A 14,700-nucleotide genomic window follows, 5' to 3' on the forward strand; every position below is an offset into this window, starting at 1 on the left:
GTGTTTGAACAAACCTTGGCGGAGAAATAATGTGCAGAAGGGTGTCCTAATACACTTGGAGATTTGAATTAAATTGCTCCAAGCGTATTGCAGCTAAAAAACGTCACTTTACTGCTATTTCCCCACCAGACGATGCCAGATGATTGGGCCCAGGAACTTGGAAGATATCAGCATCAGCCATCAGCAACATTTTACACTGGCACTGAACACTCAAAACTTTGCACTAGCACTAAACACTCACCACTTAACTACACCACATACACTTTACACAGTTTAAATATCACAAATACTGCACATTTTAATTACACAATGACTATAAGCGAAAAATTTTATGAATTATTCTGCGAATTAACTACAATATTGTGTTTCTATTTAAACGTAAAGAAGGATCTGGACTACTACTGCCGTTGTCGATGATACTGACTGCCGCTAGTGGACCGTCAGTTAATACACTTGCAATTCATTCTCCCTCCCCCACTTTAGCAAAAATTTGAACATCGAATACAGCAATGCGCAGTAGCGCCATCTAGGCGTGAAATTTCAAAATTGAAATTTAATAATTTTATTCAAATTTATTTGTGTCAATACTTATATTAATTTGACTAAAAAGTATACTCAAAATGTTTTCATTTTTATCAATAATTTACTAATTATTTTTATAACTTGCGCAGTAAATTTAAATATTCGAACAATAACTTATTAGAAATCGGATAAAATTTGAAAATTATGAATTAAAATAAAATGCAGAAATTGTTCTTTTTTTAATTAATGCTTTAACTTTTTTTTTTAGTTAATGCTTTAAATTTTAATTCTCTGACAGTTGAAAGTTACTAAAAATTTTTAAAAAGTAGGGGGTAGGCTGTCTGAGATTGCCTTTAAATCTTTCTTTTTGAATTAACTGTCATATTAATATATACTTACATATATATTTGTTGTTTTTATACATTTTTTTCAGTACTATAAATTATCAAAGCAACATAAAATTTTCCAAAATATTTTTGTTATTAAAGTTCATGAATAATTACTTCATTTATCATGATTACACAAATTTGATTAATTAATTACTTGGCGGTAAGTTTTCGAATTAACGAACATTTAAAATTTTTATATTTAATTAAATATATTTATATTAATTAAAATCAAATTAAAAGTTACTAATGATTTATAACTTGAAAATTAAATTTAACTCAATTCAAAAAGTAGCGGCAATTACAAAATGATGATTAATGTTACAATCTATGAATTTATCTATTTAATTTATTCAAAATACCTTTTACTTTAATAAAAAATAATAATAAATAAATAATTAGTATGCAAAACTCGTAGGTGTCTGTAAAAATCGAAATAAATCGAGTAGCAGTGTGATATCGATAGTCGAAGGGATAAGAATTCGACCGTAAAAGGTTACGAAGAATCGAAATATCGAATATGGGCAGGGAAATGAGTAATGGCGGCGACCGCGATCATGTCACAGAGTAATGGGCTTCAATTAAAGAAAAAAGACGACATTAACAATAAAGACAATCTCTGGTAAATTAATAATTAATTATTTTAAATTAATCAGCATCGTCAAATTGTTTTTTTTCACAAAATTTGTCTTTTAATAAAATAACAAAGTCCGTACCCATTGAACTTGACTTGACGTCAATGCTGGACTTGTTCTAAACACATTTATCAATTTTAATTATATTCAAATTAACTAATTGCTATTGGTCTTACAGGTCTTCAATTTTAGCAGAAGTACAAAATAGTGGAAACAACAAATTACCTTCAAATAAGAATGTACTAGTTCTAGGTGATTATAAATAGTGATGAGTTTATTATTGTAAAGTGTTTCCAAGTGACATGCGGATGATATCATTGATATATTTTTTTCTCAGGTGACAATGAAAGTGGCAAGACGACTCTTATCGCTAAATTGCAAGGTGTTGAGGATCCTAAAAAGGGATCTGGGTTAGAGTTCGCTTATATTGACGTCAGAGATGACTACAGAGATGGTAATATTTAAATAAATGTAGTGTAGATTTAATTGTAAGCTTTGAATATTTAAATTGGGTGTGACAATTTATTACTTTGACGTTTAGATCAAACTCGGTTGTCAGTATGGGTGTTGGATGGTGATCCGGGTCATGCAAATCTGCTGAGATTTGCATTGAACGCTGAAAAATTTCCCCATACTTTAGTTATGTTAGTAGCTGCTATGACAACACCATGGGCTCTACTCGACCAATTGCAATCTTGGGCAGCACTTCTTGGCGATCATATTGATAAATTGCCGCTAGATAATGATACGCGACAAAAATGTAGACAATTAAGTATGTAGTGAAATATTACTTATTAACTAAGAGAAAAAAAAATATCAATAATCAATGAGTGTAAATGTAGCAGATATGAGATAATTTACCATACTGAAGTTAGCTGACGTCTAAATATTTTTGGATTTTTTTTTTAAAGATAAATTAAAGTAAAAAAAATATTTTGAAAAATTATACTTGTAGTTTTTTAAATTTTCTACATGTGCATATTTTTTTTTTTTTAAATTAAATCGACGAAAAAAAAATTAGAAAACTTTTAATTGTCTGCTAATTTCAGGATCATGAATAATCTCAATTATTGTATTGTTGCATTTCAAAATATGTGTGGAAAAATTTTGAAAAATCTTTGGTATGCATTTTTTGGTTTTTTATAATTCGCGGGTAACTAGTAGCAATAAAATAATTGTGTAATTGTTGATAATTTTTTACCAATTCTTCGTATATTTAAATTTTTAATAATTAGTGTGTGACAAATACGTAAAATGAATTATTTAATTTACAAAGATGTGAAAAAATGGCAAGATTACACGGAACCGGGTGATGAATTAGATCCTGGCAGTCCATTAAGACGCACAAGCCGTAATTTAGATGATGATGCAGACAATTTACCATTACCTGAAGGAGTACTCACAACTAATTTAGGACTTGATGTTGTCGTTGTAATTACGAAGACAGATTATATGTCAACGCTTGAGAAAGAGCACGATTACAAGTAATTTCATTATTAAAAAAAAAAAATAATAAAAATTAAAGTGGTTACTAAAGTAATATATTTTTTTAGAGATGAACACTTTGATTTCATGCAGCAGTGGATCAGGAGATTTTGTTTGCAATATGGAGCCGGGTTATTTTATACTTCTGCAAAAGAAGATAAAAATTGCGATTTATTGTATAAATACCTCACTCATAGAATTTATAATCTACCTTTTAGAACACCTGCATTAGTTGTAGAAAAGGACGCTGTGCTAATGTAAGTTATTAAATGTAAATAAATAAATATAATTAATAATTATTATTTTATTCCAGACCTGCTGGTTGGGATAACATTAAAAAAATATGTATACTTCATGAAAATTTACAGTCTATGAAACCAGACGATTATTACCGTGATGTTATCGCTCAGCCATCTGTCAATAGAAAGGTATCTTAAATTGTCAGTATATTTAAAAGTCATTTATTTAAATATTTTTAAAAATATTATTATTGCAGTGTGTAGCACGAGAAGTTGAAGTCGTAGCTGAAGACGAGCAAGCTTTCTTAGCTAGACAACAAGCAACGTTGTCTGGCCTAAGAGATCCTTCTCGATCACCTACTACGCGAAATCAGGCAAGCACTGGGCCATACATGCACGTGCAGGTTGTACCAATTATTTTATTAGAGCATGCTTAAATGTTGCTCGAGTGTAACTAACTAAATTTATACTAATTTTGATAATTAAAACGAAACAATTATTATTTTTTGAGGACATTTTTAGACAGTGTCAATTTTTTTTTTAATTTTTAATGACAGCTGTCAAAAGCGTATCAAAATTTTATCAATTAAAAAAAAAATTAGAGGACAATTTCCCGGGGATGGATTTAAAAAAAATTACTTACAGTTGACATCAATTGGGAGTTAAATTTGAAAAATAAATTTTTATAAAATATTCATGTCAATTTTGAATACGGCTGACAGTTGAAAGTCATGGCATATTTTTAAAAAATATGGAGGGGGGGGCGCACTGTCTGAGAATGCCTTTAAATAATTAATTAAATTTTTTTTTTTACATCTCGTTGTTGTTAATTTTGTATAATGTAATAATTTATGTGTTGTGTTTAAGAATTTAAGCATGTTCTAATATCAGTGGTATGAACTGGTAACTGTGATTAATATTATAATTGATATTAATTTATATTAACAATAATGATAATCGTATTAATTAGTTTTAATAAAATAAATTGTACAGGTACCGTCACCTAATAAAAAATTGGACGCTAAAGGAGCGAATGCCACACCGTCAGGTGAAGGTGTACTAGCAAGCTTTTTCAATTCTTTATTATATAAAAAAACTGGAGCATCTCCTGGTGGTCCAGGTGCAAATACACCTGGTAGTTCCGGTAGCAGTCCTATTAAAATAGGTAAGTTTATTATTTTTTCGTGAAACTAAGTTCCAATGCAGGTAATCATGAAAAATCTAGTGTGTAACTCAGGATGAAAGACGATTTCATTGCGGGTGATATCAGCCTTTACCCTGGTCTGAAATTATTTTGTTTCATCCCTCGTTACACAATATACTAATAATTATTGTCTGTAGAATAGAGTAAAGTAGATGAGTAATAAATGTTTAATGTTGATGTAGATGGTGGACCAGTCGATAAAGCTGCGATGCGCAATGACGCGGCCGCTGAATTAGATCGTATTACACGGGCTAAAAAATTAGCATCGTCTGACCTTAACTCATCATCGGAGTGTTAATGTAGCTTGAGTAATTTATTATTAATTATTATTATTATTATTATTAATATTATGGCCGTTTGCAGCCACAAATAAATTAAAAAAGTAACACAAATTTTCATTACTTAATTTAATTATAAAATAATTTGAAGTTTATAAATAATAATTATAAATATATGTCAGCTGTATTTTAAATAATTTCAAAAATAATTATCGTGCAGCTTTGGTACAGCCATTGTTAAATTTATAAAGTTACTACACTCTCATCAAGCAAATTATATATATATATATTTTTATTTGGCTAATTTTAAATATTTGTCATAATTAGAATGTCAGTTTTAGTTAATCTGTAATTTAAATTTAAATTAAAATAAATCATTTTTTACACGACTTCTTTTTTTTATTAATATTTATTTTTGTTTATAAGCCAGTAAGTTTATTAATTAATTAACTAATAATAATAATAATAACTAATAATATATACGTCATAACAAATAGTAAAATTAATTACCTTCTACTGTCATAAATCTTATAAATTTTTTTTACAATTAAAATAATAAAAACATTTGTTAATTAGTGTCTTTATCATGATTAATAAACTACCGTCTAAAAATAGTCTAATTACTGCCTATTAAACAATTGGGCATAACGTAATTTCATTTTTAAAATAACATATAAAATAAAAAGTTAATAGATGTCAACAATCACTTACTGTGATTAAACTGAACAATATATATAATATATATAGAAATATTTATGGTATTAAATGTCATAAGTTATAAGTAATATAAAAAATTTTAAATTCATCTACAAAAATATTATTAATTTTAAAACGTACTTTCAAAAAAAGTAATTGGGTTATACTTATTTTTAAAAATTAAGGCCATTTTCAGTCAGTGCCCCCATTTTTTTTAAATTTTCAATGACAGCTGTCATAAGCATATGAATATTTTATCAATTAATCATGAACAAATTGAAGCATTAATTTTAAAAAAGAACAACGTCGTTACAATTTCGCTGAGGTATAAATTAAAGAAAAAAAAAAGTTCTTGCAATTAACATCAATTGGGTTTGAACGAAATTTGTTACATAAATTTCAGTAAAATGATGTCAATTTTATAATTTGAATTTTTAAATTTACTCGACAAATTTTCTTAACTCCTAATTGATGACAATTGTAACTAACTTTTTTTTTTTATTCTACATCTCGATGAAATTGTAACTACGGTGTCCTTTTTATTAAAACTGGACTCATGTCAGTCATATCAGTTAACTTCAGGATCATGTCCTTTTTTGAAATTTTTTTTTTAACTACTTAATAAAAATATAATACGGTCATGACACGTGTCATTGAAAATTTAAAAAAACTCGAGAGCACTGTCTGATATGCCCTTAAAAAAAATTAAACGACTTACTATCTGTGCGTAGTGAACGCGGCTTCCCGAGTAAACTATACGCAGTCACAGTCTTTTTTTTTTAATTAATTAACTAGTTATTAGTTGTAGTGATTAGTTAATAGTTAGTCAATAAATTAACACTAATCTTAGATATTAATTATTATCGTTGTCTTCGCTTTAATTAACAAGCTTTTTTTTATTTTAATAAAGAAGAATTCGTTTGTCAACGGCTTTGCGACATATCGGGCATTCGGACATACGATCTCCGCACATTTGACATGTTCCATGGCCACATAAAAATATCATATTTTTTAATCGGTCTAAACATACTGGACACATTGTCTGAAACAGATGTATTATTTTTTTATTACTTTATTATAATTATTATTTTTAGTAGTATAGTAGTAGTGGTAGTAGTAGTGCACAGAGTAAAGAAATTATTTTTAACTTCCCGCTATAAAAATAGAGAATTTTGAAAAAAAAAAAAAGAAGTTATTGATTTCAATCCATTTTTTGATCTTGAAGTTTTGAAGTTCTAGGAAAATTTTCTGACCATTTTTAGACTTCCGCCCATCCGTGTGTGTATGTATGTATGTGTGTGTAAATTTTTTTTTGGCGAAAGGGTTCACCAAGACTTAGAACTGATTAAATTTTCAAGTCGGTCGATCAAATAGTTTCCAAGTTATTCAAAAAATGAAAATTAAAAAAAAGTTTTTGTTGCATAACTCATAAATCACGACTTATTTGTTTCTAAGTTTAATGAAATCTAAGTCTCAACAAACGCTTTCCAATCTGCAAATGTGATCCAACCGTTTTTCGATCTCAAAGAGCTTAAAAGTTCACCCGTAACAACGTTTTCGAGTTTAAGAAACGGGAAATTTCGGAACGATTTTTCAGACTTTTTTAAGTAAAGTATAAGAAAACATCCGTTTTGGATACTTGATTAATTTTTTTTATGTATGAAAAATAATTAAAAAATTATTATGAGGATAAAATACTCGATAGCCGGCCCCAGATCAATATTCAAATCTCCCATATATTTTATTAATGATTAAAAAACTTTATTATCAAAGTAATTATTTTTAGTTAGATGAATTATTATTTTATTTTCTGTATAAGGTCAAACAGACCTGGCGTAATTTTCTACAAATTTATTCATTTCTATGAAAATAAAGTTTTATGATTTGAAATCTGCAAAAAAAAAAAAAATTTCGCGGCATAAAAATGGATGTGATAGAGTGTGTAATTAATGTATAAAAAATGGGTACTTTTACCCGACAATAAATTATTAAAAATAATTTTTAAGCAAAGAAAGTATAAATTTTTTTTTTTTTTAGTGTAATTTAAATGATCATCTATGTTATAAATTAAAAAATTATCAATTAGATAAAAAAGTAATTATTTTTTATTAATTAAAAGATTACCTGTTCTTTAATATCCTGTAATTGCTGTTGTAATTTTTGTATATCACTATGGGATGTATCTCGACTACCGTTATTCATTAATACAGCTTCTGTGTTAGTATTATTAGTATTCAGCAGCACGGATTCATCCTCAACGTCAGATTTAACTTCCGATATCGTACCTATACAAAATAAAAGGGTTTAAAAAACCTCTAGTCATTAGTATTTATTTTTTCATCAATGGATTAAAGTAGATATCGGGAAATGGTTTGTATTTAATTAAAAGCTTTTTTAAAATAAAAGTAAATGTAAATTTAAAAAAAGCTTTAAATAATAATAATAATAATATCAACAATTTGAAATTTAACGGGGTCTAAGGACGTAATACCTGAGGCATTGTGTCCCTTAATATAAGAAATATCACCTCCTCCACCGCAGCAGATGGACAATGGTACCATGTGTTGAATTTGAGCACGACACTGGACACATTTCTTCATCAGTGTAGCACAGCTTTCACATGCACACATATGACCGCATGGACGGAATAGAATACTAGCTTTGCGATCCGAACAAACCACGCATTCTTCAATCTGTTAAATTACAAATTAAACATTTAACCATAAATCTATTTTCCCAAAACCACAAATCACTCTACTTTATTATTTTGTAAATTAATATATATGGGGAATGCCATGCCAAGTCGGACAGTTGAAAAATTTCTATTTTTTATTTCCTTTATTTTTTGATTATTTGTAATTCGCATAAAAAAATCTTCCTGGTAAATTTTGAAATCTTTTCAATGACCCGTTTAAAAATCAAAACATTTTTTTTTTAATTTTTAGAAAAACATAGACAAGTTTTTCAAAATATTTTTTTGTAATTTTTGAGTTTTAAGCTTCAAATATTTTTTTGAAAATTTTTTATAACAAACAACAATTTTTTCAAAAATTTTTCCAGTCTGGTTGTAGCCATTATTTTGTATCAATTTTCGAAAATTTGAAAAATTTTGACTTTTCTATTAATACGAATTCTTGTCACTATTTACTATTTTTCAAATTCTTTTAAATAGTTTTTAATATTTTTCACTGTAAACATTTCAAAATTACTAATTAGTCATTACGTCTATTCATAGCCAATAGTAAAAAAAAAGTAAAGAACTTATTCACTAATTATTAATTTCAAAATTAACTAGGAAGTTTTTTTACGTTTACTACAAAATATAAAAAAATGAAAGAAATAAAAAATAATTTTTCAAACTCCGATTTGGCATGGAATACCTCATATATATAATGTATATATATATCCCTTACTTTAACTCGTGACACAACATTTTCACGGCAAATTAAACATTTTTTAACCCTCGGTGCACATACATTGCAACAAGCAACATGACCGCAAGGATTAAATAACATTTCTCGTTTAGCATCAGAACATACTAGACATTCATCAATAGTCTGTGCGTGTGTGGTCGTCTCAATATCATGTCTAAAAAAAATAGATCAATCAATTAATCATTTAATTAATTAATTAAAGGAGTAGATGTATTTTATTTTATCATAAAGAGTAATTTAAAACTTACGACTCCTTGTTTTTGTGACAATTTGTAAGAGTCTTGCAAAGATTCGGATCAGGACAAAGATCGAGTGGAGTTTGTCCCTTTTTGTTTTTCAACTCAAGATCAGCGCCATGAGCTGCTAGAAAACAAGCGATAAAAGAGCTGCTCTTCTTATCTTGTCCTTGTGAACCCAGACCCATTAATAGTCGTCCTACATCCCTGACGTCTTGCAATTGCCGTAGCTGTGATAGCGTATGATGACGTAGTGCTTCGTGAAGAGGTGTATCGCCGTCCTTATCAGCGACATTCACATTTGCACCCTCTCGCACCAGCAACTAATTAACGCAAAAAATAATACTAATTATTATTCATAATTTATAATTGTTTGCTCAAACGATTCAATGCCTTACAGCTCGTACATCTTTTCTTAATTATAAATATGAAAATATATATATTTATATTTATATGTAAATGTGTATTTCAACGAGTCACTTGGACTTACTCGAACGATTTGAGTATGCTGACGTTCCACAGCAAGATGTAGCGCAGTCTGTAAATTGACATTCTGAAGATCCAGGTCAGCTTTGCCAACTCGAGCCAATAATTCGGCGACTTCAACGTGGTTATTGAGGGCAGCAAGATGAAGGGCCGTATAACCGTCGTCCTTTTTTTCATCAACTATCCATGGCCTAGGAAGTTTTGAAAGGAGAATCCGCATTGCACTGAAAATAAATAACTTGGATTTAATTTATTTCATATTACTCTTTTTACATTTTCTATTATGGCTTATTTATTTAAAATTCAAATATAATTGAGGCTGATTCTATTTTACGACTTATTAAATAAATTAAATAACTAAAGCAAAGTAATAGAACACAGTAGATATACTTTATTATTTTTTTTAAACTTCCCGCTAAAATTTAAAATTTTCAAAAAGAGGGAAGTTATTGGTTGCGGTTAGATTTTCAAAAATCGAGTTTTTGTCGTATGATATCTTTGGAGCGAATTAATCGATTTGAAAATAGGCGGCAATCGAAAGGGATCAAGACTTAGAACATCAGATTGTAAAGTTATACGAAAAATAAAAATAAAAAAAAATGTTTTTGAGTTTTCGTAGCATAAGTCTCAAAAAGTTCTTTCGATTGTCGCCAAATACATGAAAATCGGTCGATTTTTTCCAAAGATACCGTCGGACAAAAATCACTTTTTTCAGCGAAATGGATTTGTTTTCGGTCCAATCGTTTTTTGGCTGAAAAAGCTCAAAATTTTACCGATAACAATGTCGTTAAGTTCAAAGAAAACGAGAAGTTTTTTCTCACAGGGTCACCCGTTTTACAGATTAATTTTTTTATTTTTAATAATAATAATAATAATTATTTTTATTTTATTTTTCCAACGTTCATTTAGTTGTTGTGGATAATTGTGGACGTCAATTGCACGTGTGCAAGTACACACGCCGTAAAGCACGTTTAAAGTGCAAAGACAATGGCTTTAACGACACATCGTCCATATTAGGCGTAATGTCTCACAGACGGGACAGGAAGTGCCTGACCTCCCTGGGTTTAACTTCAAAGGGGGTATTATTTTATTTATGTGTAGGTGTGGCGCACATGTGTGGACGTGTGAGTGTGAATATGAGCGTGAGGTTGTGTTAAAGAGAGAATGAGAGAGACGGAGAGAACGTTTAGTTCCGTAAAAAGAATGATAGAAATAAATGGTTGGTGCAGCTGTCGTCAACAAGAGACCTCTCTACCTCCTGGTGTAGTCTGCTGTAGTGATGGTCTAGTGTGGTGTAGTAAGTACGTAACTCTGTACATCCACGAGCATGAGGTTCCAGTGACTTGCAGCCTGCACTACCAGACACTGCACATGCTGACATGCTCGTGGCACATGTCTGCTCTTGTCAACCCTCACTTCAAGACCTTCCTCTTGTTCCTTTTTTTATTTAACGTTTTTTTTCCAGCCGCTGGATGCTCATTTGGAGTTTCAAGAAAAATAGATTTTTAAATATGTCTTTACCTACTGGCTAGTGGTACATTCATTTATTATCGTATCAGAGAAGGTTTTAATTTTAAAAATATTTTTTATTACAAAAGCATGTAAACATATATACGTATACTTCATAGTTGTTGGTATTTTTTTTTTTTTTTTAATTAAAATAAAAGTTTATGATGGATAAAAAAAATTTTTTTTTTTTTTTTTTCTTTTTTTTTATGGCTCAGCTCTATGAAATACAACTCATTTCAGTCTCTTTACACTGCAATGATTTTAGGACGAACGGTATTACCTCGAATGTGGTAGTTTCAACAGCAATTCGCTGGTGCAATCGATAGTTGTGTATTTGCTTGGAGGGAACTTGGGATTATATTCCCGAATTGTCGTTCATTGCTGAATACTGCATCGAGGCATTACTTTTATACATATATATGTATATAGGTTTATGTATATAATTTTCTTACTTATATTTTTTCGACAAGATAAGAAATTTCATGCATGATCGGATAGTCATTGGAATAAATTTAAAACCACGATTTTTGCCGTCTCGCAAATCGATTTTATAATATTTGTATTACTGCCTAAAAAATGACCGCAAATAACTTTTAAAAATTTATTTTTTAAAAAAAAGTACAATATAAATTTTTGAATAGCATTGGTAAAAATAAAATTAAATGATAATAAGTGAGTATCCATGCGGGGGTTTGAGAATTTTCAATGAGAACGATGAGTGGAGTTTTATGTTTGGCATCTCTCCTAAGTCCCATTTCTTGTATCCCTTGCCACATTCCCATCCTCATCATCTTGCTCTTTGTATTTCTATCTTCTTCTTCATCCTCCTCCTCCTCCTCCTCCTTCTCTTCATCCTATTCCTCTTGCTCTATAGTCTTAGTCTTATTCATTGTCGTATACCGTACATATATGAGTATATGTACATACGTACACGGCTATTTTGAACATCCCGATCTCCGTAATTTGATACGACGGAAATTACCCTAGGGGCGAGGGAAAAAAGGGAATTGACAATTTAAAGTTAAACTATTGCATTGTATCCATAATCTTGTTGATTTTGTTTTATGCTCTATAATCTTTTTTCCTTTTTTATTTATGTATTTCTGCAACACTCAGTTATGTAACACTAGTTACGCTCTAAAAATAACAGTTCCATCAATAATAGCCGTCAGAAATAATAAAAAAGTATTTTTGTGAATTATTTATGTTTAAATTTTTTTAATGGCCCGTTAAAGCCCGACTAGACTAAAAAACAACACGGGGGTTGAATGTTAAAAAGTAGGTGTAATTAAAGGAGGGACTGTTAAATAGTACAGAAACGTTAATCTTTGGTTGGGGGCCCAGGGGGAGGGTTGTTTTAAACTAAATGCGCAAACGGCAAGAAAAAGAGGGTAATGAGAAAGACGATTGAGAGAGAAAAATCTAAAAAGACCAAGAGAGGAGATACATCAGTGTGTGCCAACAAAAATAGATGTTGCAGTCACTTGGTTGACGAATGGAACGGTTGCGATCGTCGTAACGTCATGCCTGCACGAGGATTCACCACCGGGTGAGGAGTCTGGCAACTGGTTTATTTTAGGTTCAGAAGAGTCTTACATATCTTTCCTCATTTTCTTTCATCATTTTTTATTTTACATTATTTCTTTTCTTATTTTTTTTTTTAATTCTATTTTTAACACCACAAATAACTAACGTCTCCGACGTTACTTATTTACTCATTAACATGATAAAAAAAATTATTTAAAGTATTTGAATTAATAGACCGGTTATTTATTTATATTTATTAACAAATAAATATTTAAAATAAAAATTTTTTCAGATTAACCCTCACGAGATGTACAGAAGTACATATAGAACTAGGAAATAAGTTTAGTCTAAAGCTATCGGCAGTGAGTAGTAGAGTTTCTGACCCATCCAGGAATAGTCGCCCATGTGGTAGCAGCCGTGGGACGCCTATTTTCGAGTAAAGACAAATTTGGCTTGGAGAGTCAGCGTGAGTGGGATAAGAGAAAGGGAGAGACGAAAAATGTAAGTAAAGAAGACGGGATGAGTGTATGTAGAAGAGCACATGCCTGGCTCTGGTAGCAGAGTTGTGATGGTGATGCTGGTACTGATGATGACGGCGTAGTGTATAAGAAGAGGAATAAGAACAAGAATAAGCATAAGAAGAAGATGAAAATATCGGTACGGGGGGCAACAGCATACCGAGAGTATGCTAGTAAAGTGTAAGCTTACATCTTACCGAGGGAGAGGGATCAAGAGTGTTGCTGGTGCGACAAGAAGGCCAATGGGATCTGTGCGGCCATTTTTAGAGGGCTTTATCCGAAGAAGCTGTGCCTAACGACTTTGACGGCATTCAGTCGAAAGCGGTCCAGTTGGAAAGGAGGATCATAGACTGAAGAATCGTTAGCACTCTCATCCAGATTAATATTTAAATACTCAGTACTTTATATTTTATATATAATATATAACACCGTTGCTGTTGCTGTTGCCAGTACTCCGGGTACTTAGCTGGAAGCTCTCGCATCTGCATCGTGACCTGGAATTTATGGGAAAGTCAAGTGCAACAGCTATTTTTTTTAAAAAAGAAGAGTGCTTTTGAGATTCTACGGCTTTGCTGAGCTTTAAATAATTATTTTTATAATTAAAGTCATTTATTATTTAAATATTTATAACGGTGGATTTGCAGATATTTAAATCAGTGTTTTGTTGCATTAAATGTTAAGTATGTGCCATAGATATATATTTATTTAAGTACTGTATTATTATTATTAATTATTGTTATTATTTTTTTTTTTTAATATTTATGGGAGGATGTTTGGGCCGAGCGACTGTTCCGTACTTCCTTACTTCCCATAGTGTGATATGACGTATGGAATGTAAAGAAGTATGGAGCTGCGCTCAGGCTTATCGTCGAGAGTAATCGTCTCTAAGCGCAGACAATCATATACGGCAGTTAGTATATGTATATATATATGTATATATATATATATATATTTTTTTTTTTATCTTGTACTTCTGTTGATAATTTATTAGAAGACTTTTGATAAAAAATGAAATCAGAGGAAAAAATTAATAAGAAGAAAGATAAGGAGAAGAAGAAGAAAAAGAAGAAGAAGCGGGAAAATGATGGGTTGAAGTGGACAAGGACGATCCTTCTCAGGATAATAATGAACGGATTAAAGTAAAAAAAAGTATAATAATAATAAAATAAAGTATTAAAATATAGTGGGAGAGTATGCGGGTGCGGTCAGGTCGAAATAGTCACAAGCCTGCCGTCATATTTCTAGAAATAAGTTCTCCGGTTACGGGAGTTATTTTCGTACTTTTACTGCGACGATTTGTCGCGTTTTTAGTACACGAGACACGAGAATACCATATACCTGGTACTCTTCTGCTACTGGTTAAATAATAAGTCTGAGGATAGCACTCATAAAACTGCTTGATATATATTTTCCTCGTCATGTTATTCAGGTTTGTCACTTTTAAGTTGCTTTTATACGACGCTGTAACTCGAAAAAAAATTTAACTGAAAAATTATAACTCACCGTCAACTATTTAAATAACGCCGTCAATAACTTTTTTTTTCT

General features: G+C 30.3%; 2 protein-coding genes across 4 annotated transcripts in view; one reads left to right on the forward strand and one right to left on the reverse strand.

The window, feature by feature from the left end:
* The first annotated feature begins 1,443 nt into the window (after positions 1 to 1,443).
* On the forward strand, positions 1,444 to 4,869 carry LOC103577051 (cytoplasmic dynein 1 light intermediate chain 1). 2 transcript variants are annotated; one of them, XM_008557532.2, is made up of 10 exons: positions 1,444 to 1,530; positions 1,722 to 1,795; positions 1,881 to 1,997; positions 2,085 to 2,315; positions 2,820 to 3,027; positions 3,097 to 3,285; positions 3,342 to 3,456; positions 3,525 to 3,671; positions 4,261 to 4,432; positions 4,654 to 4,869. In XM_008557532.2, the coding sequence occupies exons 1-10, from the start codon at positions 1,448 to 1,450 to the stop codon at positions 4,767 to 4,769; spliced, it is 1,452 nt and encodes a 483-aa protein (XP_008555754.1). In that variant the 5' UTR covers positions 1,444 to 1,447; the 3' UTR covers positions 4,770 to 4,869. The 2 variants fall into 2 exon arrangements, with proteins under 2 accessions (XP_008555754.1, XP_008555755.1); XM_008557533.2 differs by having other exon boundaries at positions 3,525 to 3,641.
* Positions 4,870 to 5,142: 273 nt separating this feature from the next.
* LOC103577052 (E3 ubiquitin-protein ligase MIB1) overlaps positions 5,143 to 14,700 on the reverse strand; it is a 33,729-nt gene continuing 24,171 nt past the window's right edge. The window contains exons 9-14 of one of the 2 annotated variants that reach the window (XM_008557535.3): positions 9,606 to 9,825; positions 9,128 to 9,438; positions 8,859 to 9,033; positions 7,973 to 8,138; positions 7,570 to 7,730; positions 5,143 to 6,487 (exon numbers count right to left, since the gene is read on the reverse strand). In XM_008557535.3, coding sequence (XP_008555757.1) covers positions 6,347 to 6,487; positions 7,570 to 7,730; positions 7,973 to 8,138; positions 8,859 to 9,033; positions 9,128 to 9,438; positions 9,606 to 9,825 — 1,174 coding nt within the window. In that variant the 3' untranslated portion in view covers positions 5,143 to 6,346. Of the gene's footprint in view, positions 6,488 to 7,569; positions 7,731 to 7,936; positions 8,139 to 8,858; positions 9,034 to 9,127; positions 9,439 to 9,605; positions 9,826 to 14,700 lie in introns of both variants that reach the window. The other variant, XM_008557534.3, reaches the window with a different exon arrangement.

This window comes from Microplitis demolitor, chromosome 7 (assembly GCF_026212275.2).
Source record: "Microplitis demolitor isolate Queensland-Clemson2020A chromosome 7, iyMicDemo2.1a, whole genome shotgun sequence".
Classification (NCBI taxonomy): domain Eukaryota; kingdom Metazoa; phylum Arthropoda; class Insecta; order Hymenoptera; family Braconidae; genus Microplitis; species Microplitis demolitor.

Excerpts from the sequence above, each read along its gene's own strand:
- LOC103577051 (XM_008557532.2), top strand. The coding sequence starts at position 1,448 with ATGGCGGCGACCGCGATCATGTCACAGAGTAATGGGCTTCAATTAAAG. Across the intron at positions 1,796-1,880 it reads TAAGAATGTACTAGTTCTAG|GTGACAATGAAAGTGGCAAG; the intron begins GTGATTATAAAT and ends TTTTTTTCTCAG. Across the intron at positions 3,457-3,524 it reads AGCCATCTGTCAATAGAAAG|TGTGTAGCACGAGAAGTTGA; the intron begins GTATCTTAAATT and ends TTATTATTGCAG.